Consider the following 23,148-nt stretch of genomic DNA (forward strand, 5'->3'; position numbering starts at 1 on the left):
AAGGGCATGAGAGGAGAGCCTGCTCTGCCCCTCTCTGGCTGCAGCAGCGGGTGACATAGCTGAGGCAGTACTGGAGAGCTCGCCCTGGTGGTGTGGGTGAAGGATAGCTAGCAGGCTGACCACTACTACCCAGGCCCAGATTCGGGGCTTTGAGTTGGCCCCTCAAAAATCTGCTTCATCTATGAATTGCTGGGGTGTGTGAAAGAGCCAGTCCTATAGATCCAAAGCCGCAGGCTCTCTATGACGCAAGGCAACAACAGATAACTGAGAGGAGTTCCTATGAGGATCTGGTATTGATGGTGTAGCAGAAGCCAGGGGCATCAAAGCAGACCGATGATTCATTTCAGTGATCAGTTTTTTAGTAAAGACGAGCGGACAACAGGGTACACTGTGGGACACGCTGTGACGCATCACGGCTTCCACGATGAGAAGTTTTCTATGCATTGTCTTGTTTTGTTTATTTTTTTATTTTTGTTTTTAAATTTTCTTTTAGGGGCAGGTTGCAAGGGCAGAGTTGAAAACAAAGGGACAGGGAGATGAGTAGGATTGGGTTGCATGATGTGAAACTCACAAAGAATTGATAAAAAGTTAAAAAAAATTCATAGAATATTTTCCAAACATATACAAAGATATCCATCCAAGAATGACAAGCTTAAAGAACAACAAACAAACAGGCCCAGAATGGGGATATCTCGCAATACATAATTAAAATACAGGCTAAAGGAAGGGTATTTATAAAAGAAAGTGTATTAAAAACTGCAAGATAAAAATGTGAAGTCACTTACATAAAGGCACGCTATTAAAATCAACACCTGGTTATTTGACACATTTTTAGAGCTAGAAAAGCCTAATAAAGTGTTAACCCAAAAGAAACTATCCATTAAAATTGAAGAATAAATAAAAAAATCTTCCATAATAAAAACAGACTGAGTATTACGACCACTCAGCCATCTCTACAGAGGCTGCTTGAAGGAATACTTCTGTCTGAAGAGAAAGATGATCATACCTAAGAGGCCCACAGAAAACAAATAAGCAATACAAGAATAGTTGATCAAAAGAAGTCTAATAAAATACTACACAATCAGGAAAATGACAAGGATTAATGTACAACTTTCAATAATGCTCTGACTGTTAGCATTTCCGATTCCATAATAAAAAGATACAGACTAGGAGACCTTAATAGAAAACATGATCCATCTTTCTTCTGCCTCCAAGAAACATGCCTTAATATCACTGATAAACAGATACTACCTTGGGATAAAAGGAATAGAAAAAGTATTCCAAGCAAATGGAACTAGAAAGCAAACAGCTTCAGCTATGACTCCTGCAGGGAGTATATAAGCTTATGAAAACTAAACAATAACCTACTGAATGGTAACTGGGCCACTGAAGAAATAAGGAAAGAAAATTTAAAAATCAGAAGGAGGAGAAAGTTTAAAATAAAAAAGACTGGTTAAATATACAAAAAATAAAAAAATAAAATGCAACTGTATTCTGCCTGAAAGAAACTTCACTGATAAAAATACACATAAATGAAGAATGAAGGGTTGGAAAAAGATATATGACAACAATTTGCCTTGGTCAACGACGTGAGCGGAAGAATCGGGTGGCACTTTGTGTGTTAATGTTTGTGTGTGTGTATGAAAACGTAGATGCATGTCGGAGGGAATGTATGTGAATACCAGACGACGGCTCACCTTCAAATGTCTTTCCTCACAAGTCATCAGCCTCCTTGTTCTTGATGTAGAAACTCTCGTGACCTGAGGCTCACTGATTTGGCTGGGCTGGCTGGTCTTTGAGAACCATGGATTCACCTCCAGCACTTGGACTACAGTCATAGGCTGCCATGCATGGCTTTTTGTACTAGGGAACAAACTCAGGGACTGCTCCCAAGTCAAGCGCTTCACCTACTGAGGTATCGCTCCAACACTGCCAAACTTTATTAAAAAAAAAAAAAAGCTGGAAGAATTCAAAACATACCATAAACCTATCGTTACTAAAATAGCCTGGTATAGGAATTAAACCAGACACAGGTCAATGGAACACGATAGAGAGCTATCACAGGTTAATCATAAATAGCTAATCTATACTGACATGCCCAATTGATATTTTCATTGACATACATTTGTTGCATTAGGTGCTGGATGCGTGTTTTCATAAAAGTGTGTTTCATATAAATATGTTCATATATTTCTTTGACTATTAACAGTACGTGTGTGGGGGGGGTGTAATATGCTGAATGCATTCTAGTTGGTGCTGTGTGTTCAGTTTCAGGGCTGACCACTCTGTATTAGAAAACCAGTATTACGGCTCATCCTTAGGACAGACTCATTCCCCCTCTCCCAGAATTCATAGTTGCCTATAGTTCCTTGTCTAGGGGTGGGACCCCACAAAATGTTCTCCCTTCCAAGTTAATTAATATTGCTATTGTTCAGTCTTGCTTATGCAACTATTACCAGGAGTAACTGTTCAAGAAGACTTTCTGATATTCTGGCTCTTACAATCTTTCTTTTTACCTTTTTGCAATGTTCCCCAAGCCTTAAATGCAGGACCTCTGATATAGCTGTATACACCGGGGCTGGAGGATCTTCACAATCTGTTGACTTACACATCAAGATCAGGCTCCTACAAGTTGTGAACTTGTCCCAAATGTTTTTACATAGCAAGCCATCAAGTCTTAGAAGTGACCACTACTAGGCTAGCCAGATGTGTTGTGAGAACTTAGCAGACTTTTTTCTGATAAGGGCAAAGCAGAAATCAAAGCGAGAAAGCATCAGCATCTTTTCACAGGTGTTTGTGTGGTGTCAGATTCCCCTCGTGATTTGCCTTTGTCAAAGCTGGGAGCAGAAGCTGCAGGTGGCACTGCTCGGTACCAACCTAAGGTCAAAGGAGGGGCACTTCCATCACTAGTCTGTGCCCCTGCTCAAATGCCCTAGTACTTCAGTAGAAGCTCTTCATTCAACCTCTGTCACAGCCTAGGAAAGACATGCTAGAGAGGGTCACAACAATCTGCAGCTAATTTATAAGTAGACAATATATACTTCATGTTAATAAGTTGATAATATAGAATACACACTTTGTAATATGTCACTAGGATTTAGACTTACATAAGTTATCAAAAAAATGATTACTACACAATTTTCTACTAGATCTTTTCAACCATGTATAACTCATTAGTAATAAACAAATGTTGTTGGTAGTAACGGTCTATGCCAATTCCTATTAAGTATTTGTAAAAAAAAAAAAAAGCCATTGTGTCTAACTAGGGAAATTTGCATACAAGTTTGAAAAGGGTTTGGGATATTGATGAGCCTTCACAGAGGAAAAGGGAAAAAAATAATGTAAAAAACTTGAGAAGGAAAAGAAAAAAGGAAGAAATGGTTAGGGGAACAATACAGGAAGAAAGAGAAAATATCGTTCTTAAACTGGAAAATCCCATGGGAGTTTCCTCTAAGAGGCCCTCCTTCTAGAATGAATTTCTGCAGTACACACAGCCCAGTTAACCCTCTAAGTTGTGGCCTTTAATAAGCTCTGAATTATCCAGTGCATGTCAGTGCTTCTGCATCATCTTGCTTGTGATATTTTATCCCGCAGGAGTATTAGCCTCAGAGTGATAGGTGAGAGCAACCGACATAAAGCCAAACAACAAGCAGTCCAGGTGGCCTGCTCTTCTGGTTATTTGATGAAATCAAAGTCCAAAAAGCAAAGGCCCTAAACACGGAGGCTTGCCGGAAAGTAAGGAGCTCTCGGAATCCATTCCTGAGATCATGTGACTTGGGGAGATAGAATTTTAGGTAGCATTTAATGTTTGTATCACAAAATGAATCTTTCTGGCAAATGCTGCTCTCCTCACTTTGATGTCCTTCACCACACAGTAGAGCAAGTCACCAGCACAAAACCAGAGGAGAAAGAAGGAAGGCTCCCAGACTTTGATTTAGGAGCATTTTTATGCATGGCTGGTTTTACTGTCACAATCCATACCCTTTAACTGATAAGGAATTCCATGTGACATCAGAAATCAACCAACCATACAATTGCTGATGTCATTTGCTCTCTAAAGAGCTATTGGTTAAAGTCTTGAATTTTTCATTGGAGATAAAGTCTTTGTCCTTTCAAAATGTTTCTCTATGACTTTTCTACTGCTTCCATTGAATTATTTGTTAGTGCATGTGAGCCACAAATGACACAAATTATTAGCTATTTTCTTCTTTTATTATTATTAATTTTTAGTTTTTTTATATTAATCACAGGTTATTTACTTTATTAGGTGTTTTCTTAATTCAAAACTAAAATATTGTATGTCTGAGCAAAGATTAAATTGCATCATAAACAAAGGAGAAACTTAGTCAGGAATTCTGCCAATGACATTTTGATAATAGCTCTATTCTGTTCAAACTTTGTTACTTTACATATTTATATGGCATTTTATCTTCAAAGTGCTATGTTTTTATGATAACATGTTGTCCTTAAAGACGACTATACACATGAGCTAACTCACACTAAAATCAGGCAAATGATACAACATTACTGAATTATTTTACATAATATGCTCTTTTTCAAATCAAAGGTGTTGCTAAAGGGAGAAAACGTTCTTAAAAAATTCTTTATCATAAATCTTTTTTTTTTTTTTTACCCCTGCAAATCCTTTTTTTCTCTCTACAAAAGCAATCTGAATGGGAGCAAAAGAAGACAAAACTTGACCTTCTGTGATCCCAGCATTAATGGGTCTGTTCATAATTCAATCTATGTGTGTGCGAGGGCATCCATGTGGAAACATAGAAGCCCGAGAGACATAAAACCTTCCCCTTTAAACATTATCTGACCCTATCGGTCCCATTCACAAAAGAAGGCTTACGCCTGCCTCTGCTGGAAAAGCGCACCATCTCACTGTGCATCAGAAAGCCCGCTTGCTCCACTCCTCGTGCGGCGTGGCAGTGACGTGACACACGGAGGTGACACCAGTGCAGAATGTGGGAGTGTGACAAATGAACAGAAGGCACCAAATGAAAATGAAACGTTCTGGTGGGGAAACAAGCCAGACTTCCGAAACTGGGCAAGTGTGCACATTGCTACACATTTTGCACATGGGATGTTGGACCTCATCTCTATGCTGCGTGCATGCAATTCTTGAATTCATTTAAGTTCTCAAGACCACTTGTAACCACAGTTTAACTTTTCTATAGGTCTTACATATTGAAGCTGTATGTTTCTGCGCTATACATTGCTAACTATGGCCTGTCTGCTACTAGCAATAAGTCTGAAGAACCCCTGGTTTTTGCAGTCTTCAGATGTTGGCAGGAATTCTCTGTGGCTTTGAATCCGCCCATGTTATTAAGAACTCCAGAGCGCTTTGTACAGAACTACCATTTGAAATCATCAGATAGAAGAGTTGTCTCTGTTCTTGAAATGTGCCCTTCAAGACAATATACAGGGTGGTCTCAAAGCAAGGACAGCCTGTTTAACTCAATCCCAGCTTTCTAGACAGGTGTGGTGGATCAAACCTGTACTCTCCATACTTTGGGAGGCTGAGGCAGGAGGAATTGATATGAGTTTAAGACCTCTGTGATCCACGTAGTGAGTTCCAAGCCAGCCTGGAAACATAGTAGGTAAAAGAAAGGACGACAGAGGCAAGACAGTTAAGGCATTTGCCACCAAGGAATTTGATCTCCAGGACCTACAGAGTAAAAATCTGCAATTTGTAATCTGACTTCTACATGCATACCATGCAATAACCTTCTCCCACCAACATACATACATACATACATGCATACATACATACATACACATGAAAGAAAATGAGCCAGAAAGGATGCACAAAGATTTTGATGAATACTTTTTAATCTTCGTAAATATCTTCATTGTTTTCCCATGGATATATTGCTTTTATATGTTAAAAGGAAAACATAATATTGAATTGATAAAAGAAGACCAAAAAATAAAAAATAAAAGGAGCTGAAAGAAAGTGAAGTATCTCTGATTACAGTTGCACTACAGTGTAATCACTGGGAAATTTGATATGTGTGGCATCTCTCACAGTATTGCAGTGACTACCAAATCTTCACTCTCCTTCAATTTTCCCCAGGTGGGAAGATACGCCTTGGTTCCAACCAGAGGTCCCTGTGTGTGGTGGCTTTACAATCTGACATCCCCATCTACTGACACAGGTAGAGACCACTAAAAATGGAGGCATTTTAAATGTCTTCTCAACTTACCTGTTTGGAGATAAGTTGATGCCAGTGGTGTTGACTGGATCTGCATCTTAAGGCTTCTATTTACTTGTTCTTTACAGAACTCTAATTATAGGAATATAGCTCATTGAGGGATCTGATTGTCATGCTTAGAACACTCTCTCTAAGCTGGCACCAATGACCAGAGATATTAGGTCATGCCCACACCTGCAAGCAATGGCTAATTGTGTCTCAAACCCACACTAACAGCTCTGGCAAACCTTCTCTGGCTTCTCAACGGTTTGGGTGCTTCGCCGTAGTCTTACTGTTCATGCATACCTTGTCCAGCATTGTTTTCTACTTTTCAGACAATCTGGAACCACACAATTTAAACTGACAATAATGAATTACAATTTTGTGAAAAAAAAATGCTTTTTAAACTTCAGCATACCATTGTATCAAGTGAATGCAATGCTGATTAAAAACATGTTTTAAAAGAAAAGTCCAGGCAGCAGAACATGAGCTAAACCTGAGACTTTATGACATTGAATCAGGGTTTTAAGATAGGTATAGATTTTTGTTTTTGTGTAAACAAACTGTGTGGCTTGAGATGCAGCTCAGTGGTTGAGCACTTACCCAGCGTGCACAAAGCCCTGGGTTCAAGCCACAGCAACATCAGAATAAAGAAAGGAGAACGGAGCCAAGACAGTATTGAAGCAATTTCCCTTAAGTGTTCTCACTGCCCTTTGCCATTAGGATTTCACTTTTCTATGTGTGCACAAACTTCAATTCTCCTTTGCTAATCTCAAGGCTGGAATTTACACAGCTGAACAAATAGAATCATTCTCCAAGCAATAATTTAGCAATTATCCACGTGTTTGATTTTTGAAACAGAAAAAAACCCACACATTTTTATTTGCACCTGATAAATTAAGTATGTAACTAATTAAAGTTGTATAAAAATATTGAAGCACATAGGATTAAATAAACACAAAAATGCCAGTAAGAATGCCAATACGTATTGTGAAAATATCATAATGAAACCTACTACTTTTATAATTAAGAGATAAGCTAACAGAGAAATATCAAATAAGCATAAATATTATGCTTTTGAGAAAAGATAACTATTAAATTCCTAATGTGCTTTATAAATCTAAAACAATGGTTATTTTCCGTGACCACCAAACTTTCAGTTCCAATGAAATTATAATTTTACATGAAATGGAAAGGGAAGACTAAAGGCATGAATCAGCTGGGAAAGCCCTTGTCATGCGTGCAGGACAGCCTGAGTTTGTCCACAGTATAGACAGCTTGGACAGCGCGTACCTGTAAATCTCAGCTCTCTGTCAGGGCAGCAAGAGGTGGAAGAAAAGGAACCCCGAAGCTTGTAGCCTAGCTGACGTTTACAGCAGCAGACACCAAGACTATGTCTCAAACAAGGTGGAAGATGAGGACCAGTACTCAAGATTATTCCTCTAACCTCCACACGCGTGTCAAGGACATGCGCACCCACCCCCACGCTCGTACATTCACACACATGCATACAATGACTAAAACGCACATCAACGGGTGAACATAATTATACCTAAGAAAACAATCTGTAACGTTCATAGATTAAAATCTCTCCACCTCTGGTTAAACACATATAAAACGTGTAGTGAAGTATATACATATATTTTTAAATTTTTAACTAACAACCTGGTGTTGTTAGTTCATTTAACTTATAACTCTTTAGTGGAAGGAGCCAAAGCCATGCCTTAAATCTATACAGTTGTTAGTGATTGCATTTTGGGAAATGGTTACATGTAATTTTTGCAAAATATTCCCTACTGAGTATTCTAATAAATGTTTACAATACCATCTTTAATACTGGATATATATGTCCCAAATGCTAACACATTTTCACCTGAGTTAAATTCATGAAGAAAGTTTTATACTATCTTATCAAACATCTTACTATGAAAGAAAAAGTTAGAAAAAAATGATGCAATCATCAAGATAAAAAAATACTAAAACAGTAAACTTTGGGTTGGTTACTTTGACCAGTGTTCAAATTGGTCAAACTTAAGCATAAAGTTTAGTTTTTAAATGTATAGATTATTTTATTCTTTACATTGGTTATAGGTTTGCTTTTCACAGTGGTGCACAGAGACTAGCAAATCCATGCAGACTCCTCAGAAAGATTAAATGCTTTGCTTTCCAGGAAGCAACACGAAAATCATTTTCCTCCTTTGTCTGGCACCAATTTTGTGTTATTATTTCATTTATGGAATATGCTGTCAACTTCCCAGCATGGGCTTTGGAGGGGAGGTTTGATTTTAATAGTACTTCATTACAATATTGCAGGCAGGATCCGATGATTAGCTCTCTCAGGGTTGACATTTGTAAACTACAGCTTTCCGGGGATAGAAGATAACTTCGTTAGCATTGCTAAAATTGAGCGCAAGGATTCTCCCCTAAGATATTAGTTAAGACAAACAAGATCTCGGAGCTATCAGAGAGTCAACGGACCTTTTACACTTTCTGGTGCTGGAATGTTTTAAAACTGATTCGCAAGTAATATGTAATGACCTGTAACATTTATGGGAAAACGCTCATGATTTTTCAGAAAATCATGACCTGATTTGTTCTTTCAGGCATGCGTTATTTCTCAGGGTGCCTACATCAATAAAATAATTACTGGTTTTGAACAGCTTTCTTCTGCTCTTAGCTCTTCAGAATTAACAAGAGTTGATCTACTGTGATACTTAAGGTAAATTTTCTATTAATTTTAAAATCATTGGACATAATAGTTTCAATATTGTTGGCAAAATAACTCCCTTACCTCTTCTTGTGACTTCCAGTATTCCTCTGGTGTCATCAACAGAGTGGCCTTTTCTGTTACTTTTGCTTTTCTCTTGTTCATCATCAAGTTTCAACTAAAAGACAAAAATAATCAACACGATCCTCTGGCAATAACAGGACTTGTTTTGAAACAAGCCTCATTTCGATTAAGTGTAAAGATGATTTTTTTAAGAGTTAAAACACTTAACCTACTGAATTTTTAACTTTTCTTTGAAAATACACAACTTGGAAAACCTAATGCGGAGGAAAAGCCCTGAGTTGTGGCAACGAGACACTGATTAAGACAGTCTGAAGCATTTTATAATGAATTCACAACTTTTAAAATTAGGTTGAGCTCTTCTGTCAAACATGTTCGTCGTCGGTGATAGCATAAGGCAGCTGCCGTTACGTTGGGATAAGACATAAAGGGGCCCATCAAAGTTATCGTTCATACACTGACTGCACTGTGCTGAAATGATTTCCACATGCGGTCCTTGTCTTTTAGCTCCTTTAGGTCTGTGGATTTTAGTATGCTTAATCCCTCGGGAGGATGCTTATTTCTCACTCAGAAAGGCAAATAGAATAGACCGGAAATGGTTGAAGAGAGGGAACAGGACGGGACCCTATCCTAGATGTCCTCTCCTGAGACTCACAGCTAAACTCTGGGCAGAGTGCAGGGATTCCTATGGGAAAATGGGCAGCTCAGTCTCCATGTGGGCTCCTGAGCAAGTGGAGCAGGGGCTGTCTCTGACATGGTCTCTAATGCCTGTTCTTTGATCAGTTTTCTCTGGTGAGGCAGCCTTGCCAGGCCACAGACAAAGAAGATGTAGGCAGTCCTGATGAGACCCAATAAGCTAGGATCAGATGGTAGGGAAGGAGAGCTCCCTCTTTCTGTGGACTAGGGGAGATGGATGGGGTGGGAGGGGAGAGAGGGAGGATGTGAACGGGAGGAGACGAAGGAGGGGGCCACAATCGGGATATAAAGTGAATAAATTATAAAAAATAAAATAAAATAATTTCCAATATTTTGTAAGAGAAGATTGTATCTCTACACAGCTCAGTAGTTACCTCCGACTGGCTCTGTTTATACAGTCAGATCAAGCACTTCTCCTACTATTTCCAGCCTCTGATTTGTAAAAACACGAATGTGGCCCATTTCATAACCTCGCAAATGATCTTACAGAAATAAAATACTATTTTCATCAGAGGAAGAAATTAATTCACCCAGTAAGATTCATTCAACAGAGCAACCCCATTAGAAACAAAGAGAGCAAGAGTCTGATTTGGAAAAGGAAAAAAAAAAATAACAGCCCTCTCAATGGAATATTAGCAATTTCATGTTTTGGGACAGGGCCTCACTCTGTAGCTCGGGCTGGCTTGCAATTTATAGAGATCCTCCTGCATCTACCTCCCGAGTACTTGAATTAATGGCATTTGACACCATGCCTGGCTTTTTCCTTCCTTTTTTCTCCCCCAGTTGGAATATTTAACAATTCTTAAGCACTGAATGTAGACTAATAATGAATAATAATAGATTTTAGGTTTTTGTGTTTGTGTTCATGTCATTGTTACACATACTTTTTCTCATGTGTATGTCTAACAGATATTTGGCCACATGAATAGTGAATTTCCACTACCTAAAAAGCTATACCACCTATGATAAGCATAAACGTGAAATATGGATTCAATTTGTCTTCTATTGAGATATACTTGAGAATTTTCAGGCTGTGAATACTTTATCCATTGATATGTGGTAAAACTAAGCCCCATACACATCTGGTTGGGAAGACAGGAGTAGTTCAAGAATCTTCAGACTGTCTGAGGCTCACCTGAATATAGAGTTGGTAAATGTTTCTATAAAAGTCTTGTCAACAGTTTAGGCTTTATGGGAAGGGAAACAGAGGTGTCTTTATCAGCCCCTTATAATATAAAATACACAAGATATAAAGCTATGTTTTGATATGAGCTATGTTTTGATAAGACCTTTTAAAGGAGATAGTAGACGGAATTTTGCCAGCAAATTGTGACTCACCTAACGTAACCCCTGACTTAGACTCAGATTCACTGATTAAACAAGTTACTCTTAACCACATAAGACTATTTTCAGAACTACTCTAATGAACACTTGTTCCTGTAATACTATATCACAGAAGTATTTGTAACAGAAGTTTTGTTTTCTTTGTAAACCCAATTATGTTATGTAAACATGTTTTTGTTTTAATCTCAAGGGTGGGATCTTAGTTGGGCTATAGTTTGTTCATACCTGTTAATAGTCATGTGATCTTTCCCAGCTGGTTACGGCCTTCCCTGTGCAGCATGGAGAGGGCCATGGCCTAGGACTCTGAGAGTATAAATCTGAAGAGCTGAGAAAGAGAAGGCGTGGCGTTTGGTGCCGGCGTGTGGTGTGTAGGTGTTTGGACAGAGCAGGGACCAGAGACAGTATGGTAGTTTGGAGCATTGAGATGGAGAGAAACACTCCGGGGCACTGCAGTGTGGGGGAGACTGCTAGCTCCCTCTGCAGTTGATGGAGATTGGAAGAAAGCCCTAGAAGACTTGAGCCTAAACAACTGGGGGAAGTAGAGCAGTCTGCGCCTCCTCTCTCCACTAACCTCTTCTCTCTCCTCCTTAAGGTTGAGGGGTTGATGGAAGGGAGGTAGAGGCCTAAACACCCAAATAAAGGAGAGTTTTTAAATTTTTTAATCTTATTTATGTATTTATTATAATTTATTCACTTTGTTTCCCCACTGCAGCCCCTCCCTTGTCTCCTCCTAACCCCACCCACCCTCCCTCTTCTCCTCTATGCTCTTTCCCTAGTCCACTGATAGGGGAGGACCTCTTCCCCTTCTATCTGACCCTAGCCTATCAGGTCTCATCAAGGCTGGCTGCATCATCTTCCTCTGTGGCCTGGCAAGGCTGCACCCCCCAGGGGAAGGTGATCAGAGAGCCAGCCACTGAGTTCATGTTAGAGGCATCCCTTGTGTCCCTTACTAGGGAACCCACTTGGAAACTGAGCAGCCAATGGGCTTCCTTTGAACAGGGGGTCTAGGTCTTCTTCATGCATGGTCCTTAGTTGGAGTCCCCTGGACCTGGTATTTTGGCTCTGTCGTTCTCGTTGTAAAGTTCCTGTCCTCCAGGTCTTTCTATCTCTTCTTCCATAAGGATTCTGGTGCTCTGCTCAAAGTTTGGCTATGAGTCCTAGTATCTCCTTCTATACCCTGGTGGCTAGAGTCTTTCAGAGGTCTTCTGTGGAAGGCTTCTGTCCTGTTCCTTGTCTTCTCCTACTTCCAATGTCTATCTTGTTTGACTTTCTCAATAGTATGTTTTTAAATTCTTACATGTAACTTCTATGTATATATTTACATATAAATTAATTTAGATATGTAAGACTCATTTCAACTGCCAAAAAATATTTTCTTTTTGAAAGACACTGTTAGGAAGATAAACTACGAAGGCAAGCTATAGTTTGAGAAATGGATTATTTCACATATACTTAAGAATGTATGTATAGAACATTCAAAGGCCTGAATCTTTTAAAACGGCCAAAGTTGTATTCCAAGAAACGCCACACAAACCACTCAGACTCCAGTCTCAGTTAGATGTGGGTGGTTTATTGAATGTCTTTTCCAAGTTGGTTGCAATCAGGGCCACCGAAGGAATCAGGAGCCTAACTATGCCTCGACCTGTTTTCCAGAGTTGGTTTATAGAGGGGAAAAAAATGCAACTAGCTCATGGGGGCGTGGGGAGGTTGAAACAGTGTGGTCAGCTCTGACCTGAATTGTTTTGCTAGCAAGCACTACTAGCTACTGGCAGTATGCCTCGCAGTTGGGGACAGCTGTGTTGATGGTTGAGGAATTTCTGGGAATAACAAGGCCCCAGAGTTTCTCCGAACTGCTAGAGGTGTCTCTCCACTACAAGTATAACTACATAAACATGTAAATATCAAGTCTTTGTATAGATTAAGTCTAATCCTAAATCTCATTGTTTATTTATCAGATTTCTCATCTCAGGAGATAAAAGGAATACAAGACAAACTGGAGAATATTCCTCAAGCTTATCATTCTCTCTCTCTCTCTCTCTCTCTCTCTCTCTCTCTCTCTCTCTCTCTCTCGTAGTGCTGAGAATAGAACCAAAAGCTTTGCACATGCAGGACAGAACTTGCCTACTCAGCTATACCATCAGTCCCCAGTTTCAGGAGACAGGATTTTGCCTTGTTTCCCAGGCTGGTCTTAAACTCATAATCCTTTTCCTTCCATCTCCTAAATTATGGGATTAGATACACATGCCTCCGTGCCTATAACACTTATCTATTCTTTAAAATATTGATTTTTCAGATGAAAAGAATAAAAGGGAGGTAGAGGGGAGCTAAGGAGGAAGAGAAGAAGGGCAAGAGAGAGAGAGAGAGAGGACCTTTACAGCAGTCTGTTTTAAGGGCAGTAGAAAAAAACAAAAAACAAAACCAGAGGCATGACGTTCCATGGTAGCATGCAGAAAAGTGAGATTCTAATGTGGTTTCCTGGTGCTGTGACATTTGGAACAGCATGAAAGTAACTTTTTAAAAGGTGAGAACTCTTTCCTCTTTCCCTCTGGCAGCACTACATTTGTGGGGGAAACCACCCCGACTTCAATTTTTCAACTTCTAATCTATGTGTGCAGCGGGAAAGCATGTCAACATCATTAAAACAAACAAACAAACAAACAAAACAAAACAACCTGGTATCAGGGTGTGCTTGATAAAATGTGAGAATGAGCATATGTGGGCTTCACTGGAAACAGAGAAGCCATTCCAAGAGAGGTTTTGGTGGTGTTGGTGGTGGTGGGTTTTGTTGTGGTTGTTTTGTTTTTTGAGACAGGGTTTCTCTGTGTAGTCTTAGCTGTCCCGGACTCACTTCGTAGATCATGCTGGCCTCAAACTCACAAAGATCTGCCTGCCTGTGCCCCCCACAGTACTGGGATTACAGGTGTGTGCCACCACGAGAGGTATGCTTTAATTTAACTATTTAGAGAAAAATGTTAACTGGCGAATGAGGACATTAAAATTTCACCCGAGGTTTTAATAATATCCTGTGCTAACTGCATCTTTACCTCAAAACCCAAGATGTGACAAGAACAGTAGATTTTTTTCTCTCCTGCCACTTTTGATCAGACTATCCTGTTTTTTTTTCATTAAGCAAACAAACAACAACAACAAATTAAAAAAAAAGATGCCACCAGTTTGCTGCCTTACTCAAATATGTGAAATAAGTTGTTAATTAAGTCGACATATTTGGGGAGGTTGGGTTTTTTTCCCCTATGAAAGAAGGCAGGAACTTTGAAAGTTAGAAATCAGAAACAATGCTAAAATTTATGGGTAACTGAAAAATCCCTGCCATTGTATTTTATATTTTATAAACATATATTCCTCCCTTTAAATATGAGAAAAAAATTTCTCACATATTCATTGTACAATTCAGAATGTAACAAATTACTAGGAATGCAAATTACTAGGGTAGATTTTTTTCCTAGGGTTTGTTGCCAAGATTTGAAATAACAATAACAAAACCATACATTCATAACCAGGCAAAGCTGGGTTCATTCTGAACTAGTGAAAACTAAAACTAAAAAAAAAAAAAAAAAAAAAAAAATAACAATCAAGAGCCTGGCCAAGAACAGAAGGAGAAAGGGGAGAAAAGTTAATGGAAATGCTTTGTAGAAAAAGTCTGGTTAGATGCACGGAAGAGGAAGACAGAATAAATTCATGGGAGGCATCAAAGAGTTAATGCTTTCTATAAAGGGGCTGGGGGCTTATCTTGGTGGGAGAGCGCTTGCTTAACATGCATTTGGCCCTGAGTGCAATCCCCAGAGATGCAAAAGAAAACAGAATAAAAAGAAGGAACGAGTTCCACAAAAAATATACCCGAGGCAAGAGAATCCAATAAAATGATTTCCATTATTACTGGCTTTTCAGAGTATATTTTATTTAAAACATTAACACCATGGCCTCAGATACCATTCTGTCTCTAAAGACGTTAAAGTAACAGTTTAGTGATATAGAATTTGGCAGAAAGCATAGGATCTGTAACTGAAAGCACTCAATTTTTGAGAGTGGCTTCAAATACCTGCCGCCTTATGAAGCTCTCCTAGAGACGCCCTTATATAAAGCAGGCTCAAACTTCTTGAACAAGCGCAGCAATAGTGTCTCACAGATGTCGTTAATAGCTGACTGCCTTTCTCTTACATGCATCTTAAATATTCTGAAGTACGTTCATTAAAACCATGGCGATTCTGTAAAAATTCTAACACGATAGATAGCTGTATTTTTGCCGAAGAAAATAACTCGGATATCTCATTCTAGAGTTAAATTATTAATATCGTTTTTTAAAAGTACAGTAATGCAAACTTGCTATATTGTGTCTACCTAATTTACACTGACATTCCAGATAATTCTAGCCAAAGGAGGAAAGCCTCTAAGTCCAAGCAAACCCTCAGGTTCTGAACTGTGGCTTTTCACCTAGCTTTTGTATTTCAAAAGAGAAACCAACGATCAAGGCTGAAGTAAGCAATGTGTGTTGTGTAGAACGTTACTAATAAATCATCATGGCCTTGTGAAAATGCTGACTTTGTCTCAGGTTTTCCCCAGTAAATACTGATGTACTGCTATGTTATTTGATCCATAGTCTACATGGGGATCAATAGAGGCGATACAGTTTAGCATAAACAATAAGGTAACCACCCTTCATATATATTGACAAGCTTCCCAAATGGTCTGTTAATATACAAAAGACTGGGACAAATTACTTATTTATATATACAAACCATGGCTATAGAGGACAGCTGCAGGTATTTTTTTTTTTTTTTTGGAAAGTGAATTTTAATAAGGTCCCATTCAGTTATAGAACAAATGGGGGAAGAAATAGTTTGCACTACAGAGTTTGGCTCAGGAGCCCTCTCCCTTTCTAACCACAAAATCAATCATTTGTCCAGACTGTGGGAGTCAGAGTTAGTTACTGAAAAGACTCCGTATATAAACAAGTCAATAACTCATTGTGTGTTATTGTCGGGCTGAAGAAGTCGGCCTTCAAAAAGCTGGCCCTGCTTCTCCCGGAATGAATGTCACTGTATTCAGGGGCTGGGGGAGCCTTTGTTTCCAGCCATTGCTGACTGCCATTTATGTACGGGGGGCTGGGGGGGGGACAGGAGGTGGCTGCAGGAAGAGCAGGGAAGATGCTGTTTCCTAACTTGATGGCCAAGTCAAACTCCCAGTTTTGCCAGCCTAAATTGTTTCTGAAAGTGGACGACGAGACTGATAAAGAGAGGCCACATAAAAATATTTGGTAAAAGAGATGAGAGGCAAATGACTCTGTCGCATCTTAACTTGGATCGGGGTGGTACTTTATTTAGATTTCCCACTTGTCAAAAGAGCTAAAAATGACATCAGGGCATTAGCTTGAAGAGTTCAAATGTACAAAATCAAACTGATGGATGGGTCAGCATGTCGAAGGAATGTTATCTGTCCCTGCTGTAAATAGAAAGGTTGATTTTTGAAACAATCAAATGCAGTCTTCAAAGGGTTTGCGTGTGTGTGCGTGTGTGTGTGTGTGTGTGTGCCTGTGCACAATCACATTCTTCTTTTATCTGTATCTGTGAAAGAGGTGTATTCAGTAGGTATCACATTTTGGAGAGAATAATAAAATTCTTTTAAGAAGTGATGTTGACATTTGCAGTAAAGAAATCACAGTGATTTTTAGCTTAAGATTAAAGATGCTTTATAGTTCAGAATGCACTAAATTAAAAAATAAAGATATTGTTAGAGTTGTATTTATTTCATCTTGATGTTTGTTAAATAGCTACCATCTATTCAAAGCAGATAAGATATTATGAAGGAGCCCGTGAGGAGGCGTCCAGGTTCATAATTAGTATAGGTAAATAACAAACACAGTGTATCTATTTAATAAACGGTCACTACATTATAAATGTCACTGATATCTTTAGGCCAGCCCTCCTTTTATGGCCAAATCTCTTTCACAAGATGTTTATTCACTTGTTTCATGTGTGGGGTTGGCAGGCACGTGGCATGGCTTGCACATGGAGTTCAGAAGACAACTTGCAGAAATCGGTTCTTTCCTTGCACCATGAGAGTCCCAGGGATTGAACTCAAGCTGCCAGGCCTGGCAGCAGGTGTCACAATCTGCTGAGCCCCATCTCTAGCCACCTTCTTGTTTCTAACTAGGTACAGTTGTAGCAGTAAGCAAGGAGGGAAGGTAGTCTCATCGGCCTCACACACATACAAGATTTAAAAATCACATCAGATAACCTCATCTGTCTCAACCATGCAACAGAATGTGACACACCTTTCCCGGACACAAAGCACAGTGTGGTTAACAGGACAATGGGGAAAAAAAAACAATCAAATGTAAAAAATATTTGGCATAAGATAGGCAATCACAGATCTATATATAAGCTATACAACTGACTACACTGAGGATCAGAGTGTGGGGACATGGAGAGCCGTGGTGTGATATCATTGCTTCCTAAGAAAAGAAGAGAAAGTGATAATAGGATGATATCATTATTAATTACTAATAATGTTATTTAACATTTGCATGATGAAATTAGGCCTAAGTAAAGTTGGTAAGGTGGCTGGACAGAGCTTTGAGAGGGAGAAGTCTAGGTGAGGCTGAGGGGTAAGCCAGGATGAGGCCATTGGAGATCCAGTCAGCTCAGGCAGGGCCCAACGTGATTAAAGGACACTTCACAGAAACCAAGAGGGACAGGCACTTGTGTGAACCCATACTTCACCTACTTCTGAACTCAGACGTAAAAGGGAAGGTTACATGTCAAGTGGCCGGGACTATAATGAGACAAAAACTGGAGGACTCCATTCTTGGCTCTGCACCATGCTCTCCAGCCATCGGAGCTTAATTCAGTTCTAGTCTGAGGACTCTAGGTCCCGACCTAACCCCACTTTTTATAGCATAGTCTCAAGAAAGTCTCCTTGTGGAGAAAATTTTAAATGCCGCTTCTCCTCTTAGGAAAGGAGAGAGATTCATCTCAAACCGGGCAGTGCCACAGACTTGTTCAGAGACCACGGTGACAGTGAAGATTCTTCCAGCCCCAGCTTCTATAGGCAGGTCTTCCTCTAATATTCCGTTTTCATTGTTGTTTTGTTTGTCTTTGAGAAAAAAAAAAAAAAAAAAAAAAAACCTACTTTTCTACAGTGTGTTTCTAGAGGACAGCTTGCCTCAAGAAAAAAATTCACAAACTAAAATATCAAAACATTTGATAATCAGCTAACGCATAGTCACTTTAAATCAGCAACATTCTAAGTTACAGTTTACATAAAAGTACACGAAAGATAATTCTCCATGATCCGTCACACTAAATGGATTTGGCAACTGAAACTTTTAAGTTGCTTTTAAAAGCCCTCCTCTGTTTCTGTAAGCAACCCTAAGTTCTAGTGTTCCTAAATCCTGTGGGGAACATAGCACAGGCTGGACCCTGACTCTGTAACCAGGTTCTAACTTTTCGTCTACACTCATTCTATCATGGTGAAGGCTGCCCCTAGCCCTTTCTTTTTAACAATAATGGCTCCTGCTTTTGTGTGAGACTAGGGGAGTCAGGGATAAGTCAGATATAATGTAGAAATGTACTGTCACCATCAATCAGTCGAGATAAGGCCAGATGAGTGGCGACAATAGACGCTGGGTACTCCATCTTTAGGCGATGTCGTATGTAGGTTGGACCTCCCAAGAAGCAGTTCTGTGAGAGACTGATTCCGACTCAGAGGAATAAGAAGGGAGTGAGTGGGCAGAAGACGCAACGTTCCCCTCTTGCCTCTGAACCCACATGCACAGGCACTCCACCTAAATGTATACTCAGAATCACACCCACGTGCATACACAACGTAAATACGAAAAACAAAGTCCAGTGTTATTACTAATGAAACAACGAAACAACTACAGCTAAAGAAAGAATATAATATGTTCTCTTCTCAGACTTCCTAGAATCTGATGAGGATTGGTTTAAGAACTCGGGTATGACAGCACGGCAGAGCGAAATCAAGCCCTAGGGAACTAGAGCCCCACACCCAGAGCACCCACCTCTGGGAATTTTTCTGCGTGAACTAACTACAGATATGCACAGTGACTCCCAAAGAAACTGCATGGATGAAAATATTGTTTCAGCAGTTAAAAAAAACTGGCAATATGTCAGAGTTCAGAATTAAACTCATGGACTAGATTATCATCATCTATTTAAAAATAACGCTAGGCGTTATTCAGCAAAACATGTAACTGATTCCATTTAACAACAGGGAATAGAGATGATATAGCAAATGAAAAAGTAGATATCAAAAGATGAATAGGATCTTAACTGTGTATCAGTGCATAACGTTGTACGTAATGATAATGACATATATTTACATAACCTAAGTTACTAATGTATAATATGGCAAAATATGAATAACAACTACTGAGAATGATGAGTTTAGGGGCACTGTGGTCCTCTTTTGTCGGGTGGGCCTTAGCTTATTCCTGTGTTGAACTGTCTACAGTATCTACTCACCTTTCCACATGTACACAGAATGGTCTTGACTCACTGTATTGTTTCCTATCATCCTCGGATATGTCTGACCAACTGCCTGCTTTATTATCTTCTGTTTGCTCACACTTGCCCTAATATCATTTCCTTCTTGCTAATTTCATCTCATCTTTAAAAAGTATATTATAATGGTCTGGGAATGTTGTTCTGTGCAAGAGTGTGTTCCTAGCATATGTGACGCCATGGGATTGATCCATAGCATTGCAAAAACCAAATAAAAATTCTTAAAATGATAAACTATAGTTTAAAGGAAAATCTAAAATTTATAAAAAGATAAAAAGTACCATCGTGTTTGGCTTTAAAATTGTTCATGGCTTACTAAAATTTTTGAAAATAAAAGAAAGTAGTGTCAACCAATACACAATAATGAAAGATGGTTAGATTCTTATTTTAAAACTACATTTTACCTGTATTTACTGCTTCTTAAATGTGAAAAAACAAAATGAACTGAGAGAACAAAGATGAGCTAGTCGTGAAGACTGGGTTCTGCTGTCACACTGCTCTGACATTCAAGATACAGTGTGTCACTTGGCCAGTTTCGTAAACTTGCAGAGTCAAGGAACTTGCTCCGGACGAAGGCAAAGCAAATTGAAGAGCTGGGATTCAGATCCAGGCATGTCTGACACCAGCACCCACGACTCTTAATTATATCCTTGCTACTTCAGAAAATATAATAAATCCAGTAGGGGGGGGGAGGAAGTAGCTACCTAGTTACAGACATATTTGCGACTTATGAAAGCCAAGATTTTTAAATTATAATTCTATTAGCACAAACTGATTTTATAAAGTTTAATTATAAAATAAGTGCATTTAGAATTGTTTGTCTAGGAGAATATTTTTTTATTATTCAAAAAGAAACTAGATACAAATCTACTGAATGTCAGAAACTGTCACTGAAACTTATTAATTTTTTTTAATTTCAAGTTGGTTTCTAAGATTAAAAATAAGAACAGATAATATCATTGTTTTTTTTAATCCAGAGAACATTTATTAATGAGTTCTAATTCAATGAATACAGATATTAATAAGTACCCTGGGTACTAGCAGTTCTGTGAAAACCAAGATCTTTTCTTTGTATATACATAAAAATATAAATGTTGTAGAAGAATTTTAATCCAGCAACTTGGCTGCTCTGGAAAGGGATCACATCCAAAGACCTGAGTCTGTGTGATCCCTATGGAATACAGACCTGACCTTAGTATACACCTCTAATCCCTCTGGCTAGAATACACACCTTTAATCCCTCTGGTTGAAATTTAGTACACACCTTTAATTCCAAATGATGACTTCCGATTGAAGAGCAGACAAAGTAACAAATCAAAGAAAGATTTGACAGAATGAGTCAGGGACAGGATACACCCAACTCTCACAAGAGCAGACAAAGAAAGAGAAGGTACTTAAGAGCAGCTCAGAGAGAGAGAGAGCGCAAGAGCAAGAGCAAGACAGGAGAGTTCGTGGAGACAGTACAGTAGAGTTCGGGAGTACGGAATAGTTAAGTTCAGTTTGTGGAGTTCAAGGACAGTTTTTCCAAGCAGAGCAATTCAGTGAGAAGTAGATAAAAGTCAGTTTGAATCAGTTATCTTGGAGAGGACTTTTGAGCCAGAACAGCTGAGCTGAACCAGCCAGCCAGAGTTCAGAAAGAACTACAAAGGGTGAGCTTATTCAGCAATAAGTCTCAGAGGCTGAAAATATTCCAGGTCTAGGTTAGCAGGAAAGGCTGGAAGCTGAAGCTTTCAAGGTTCAGACTTGCAGAAGATTTGATTCTATGGAGGCCAGAAGCTTCCAGACCTAGGCCTAGGGACAAAAACACTGAACTGAGCCCAAGCCATCTTTTCATAAAGTGTGGGTATGACTCTCATCTCATCCCCTCTTCTGAGGAAATAAAAACTACCATTACAAAGCATATATAAAATACATGGATTTTATATTAACAGAAAAATATATTGCCTTAATATTTGACAGGCTACTGATTATGAATAGTGTTATCTTCAAATGACCCTTTAAAATGTCTTAAGCCTCCTCACCCAAGAAGCATTGCAGGTGGCTGCTGTGTCACATGTGTGTCAGTAGGTGACAGAGAAGAGAGAGGTTGTGTCTACACTCTGCGTTCTGACGTATGAATGTCTTGATGATTAGTAGCCTAACACTCCCTGAAGAAAGGGAAGCTGAGAAGACAACCACCCTGATGCCAGGGGGCTGGGTTAGGCAGATAGCCTGAGATGTCCACCAGTGGGTGCCACACAGGCCTCAGGGGACAGACCATGCCTCAGATGACCTCTGGCTGGTGCCATAATGAAGAAGAGGGACATAGCAACTCCCAAGACCACTCAGGACACAATCTCAGACTCTCGGGGACACCGCTAAGAGGAGTGAGTTAGTGGTGGAGAAATGGGAGAGAGAGAAACAGAGGACTCAGGCACAATGAAGAGAAGCAGGACTGGAGACTTGAAGGTAGTGAGGAACAGCCTGATGTGAGTGATGCCACCTGGGACCATCAGCATGGGCGACTTGGCTCTACCACTCATCTCCGGAGCAGGGGCACGGATGAGAGAGAGATACCCTCCTCTCCCCTCATCCCTCACCAACTGTGGCAGATGGGAGACCTGGTCCTGGTGTCGTGGGAGCAGAAGAGCTGTTCCTGCCCCTCACCTGCTACAATGCTAGGGAGAGCAGGCCTGCACTTCACCCGAGCAGCGGGGTAGAGCTGGCCCTGGTAGCAGAGCTTGCTGGTGAGCTGTGTGACAGCAGGAGAGCCCACAGGCCAATCAGCTCAGATACTTCTCAAGCCCAGGTCCAGGGCTATGACCTGGCCCTCCCCAATATCTGCCCCATTGATGAACTGTTGTAGTGCAAGAAAGGGCAGGTCCTACAGATCCAAAACTAAAGGATCTCCATGACACAGGGCAACAATGGGATATCTGAGAGGAGTCCCAATGAAGTTCCAGTACTGATAGAGCAGCAGAAGCCAGAGACCTCATACCAGACCAACGAGTCATTGCAATGAACGTTTGCAAGCAAGGTAGTGTGGATGAAAGGGTACACTGCAGCACACTGTGACACACCACAGCTTCCACAATAAGATTTTTTTTCTGTGTTATGGGGTAGGTTTGCAAGGGTAGAGCACAAACCCACATAAGGTAAGACCTAAAGTGAAGAAGGGAGCTCCCGTCCCGCTCAAAGCTGAAACAAAAGCAAAAGCTTTCCAGGTCAGGAAGGTAATGCTGAAAGCCACCCACAAACATGCAGAGAAGATCCACAAATCTGGTGGTCCACAACACCATCACTTCAGAGGCAGCCCAAACTCTTAAGAATACTCCCGAGAAAGAGAAGTTTGGCTGCTGCGCCATCATCCTCTTCTGACTCAAGAAGGCAGAAGACAAAACCTTTGTGTTTAGTGTGCACCTCAAGACTAACAAGCATCAGATCAAACAGCCTGTAGAGAAACTCGCATCCTGTTTCACTGATAGGCCCCAGGTCCTGACGGAGATCAACTCTAGTACTCTTCTGCTGCTGCAAGAAAAAACCACAGTGATGGAGACAAACTCTCAAATGAAGAGCTTCCTCTGGGATTTTGTTTCCAGAG

General features: G+C 39.9%; 1 protein-coding gene and 1 non-coding gene across 2 annotated transcripts in view; one reads left to right on the plus strand and one right to left on the minus strand.

Annotated features, from left to right (window-relative positions):
* Dcdc1 (doublecortin domain containing 1) overlaps positions 1-23,148 on the minus strand; it is a 372,774-nt gene that overhangs the window by 234,471 nt on the left and 115,155 nt on the right. The window contains 1 exon segment of the mRNA XM_060371563.1: positions 8,992-9,082. Within this exon segment, the coding sequence (XP_060227546.1) occupies positions 8,992-9,082 (91 nt within the window).
* On the plus strand, positions 21,584-21,713 carry LOC132649143 (small nucleolar RNA SNORA17). The gene has a single exon (XR_009587572.1). It is a non-coding gene; the product is annotated as a small nucleolar RNA SNORA17 (small nucleolar RNA).

Source organism: Meriones unguiculatus, chromosome 18, assembly GCF_030254825.1.
Source record: "Meriones unguiculatus strain TT.TT164.6M chromosome 18, Bangor_MerUng_6.1, whole genome shotgun sequence".
Classification (NCBI taxonomy): Eukaryota; Metazoa; Chordata; class Mammalia; order Rodentia; family Muridae; genus Meriones; species Meriones unguiculatus.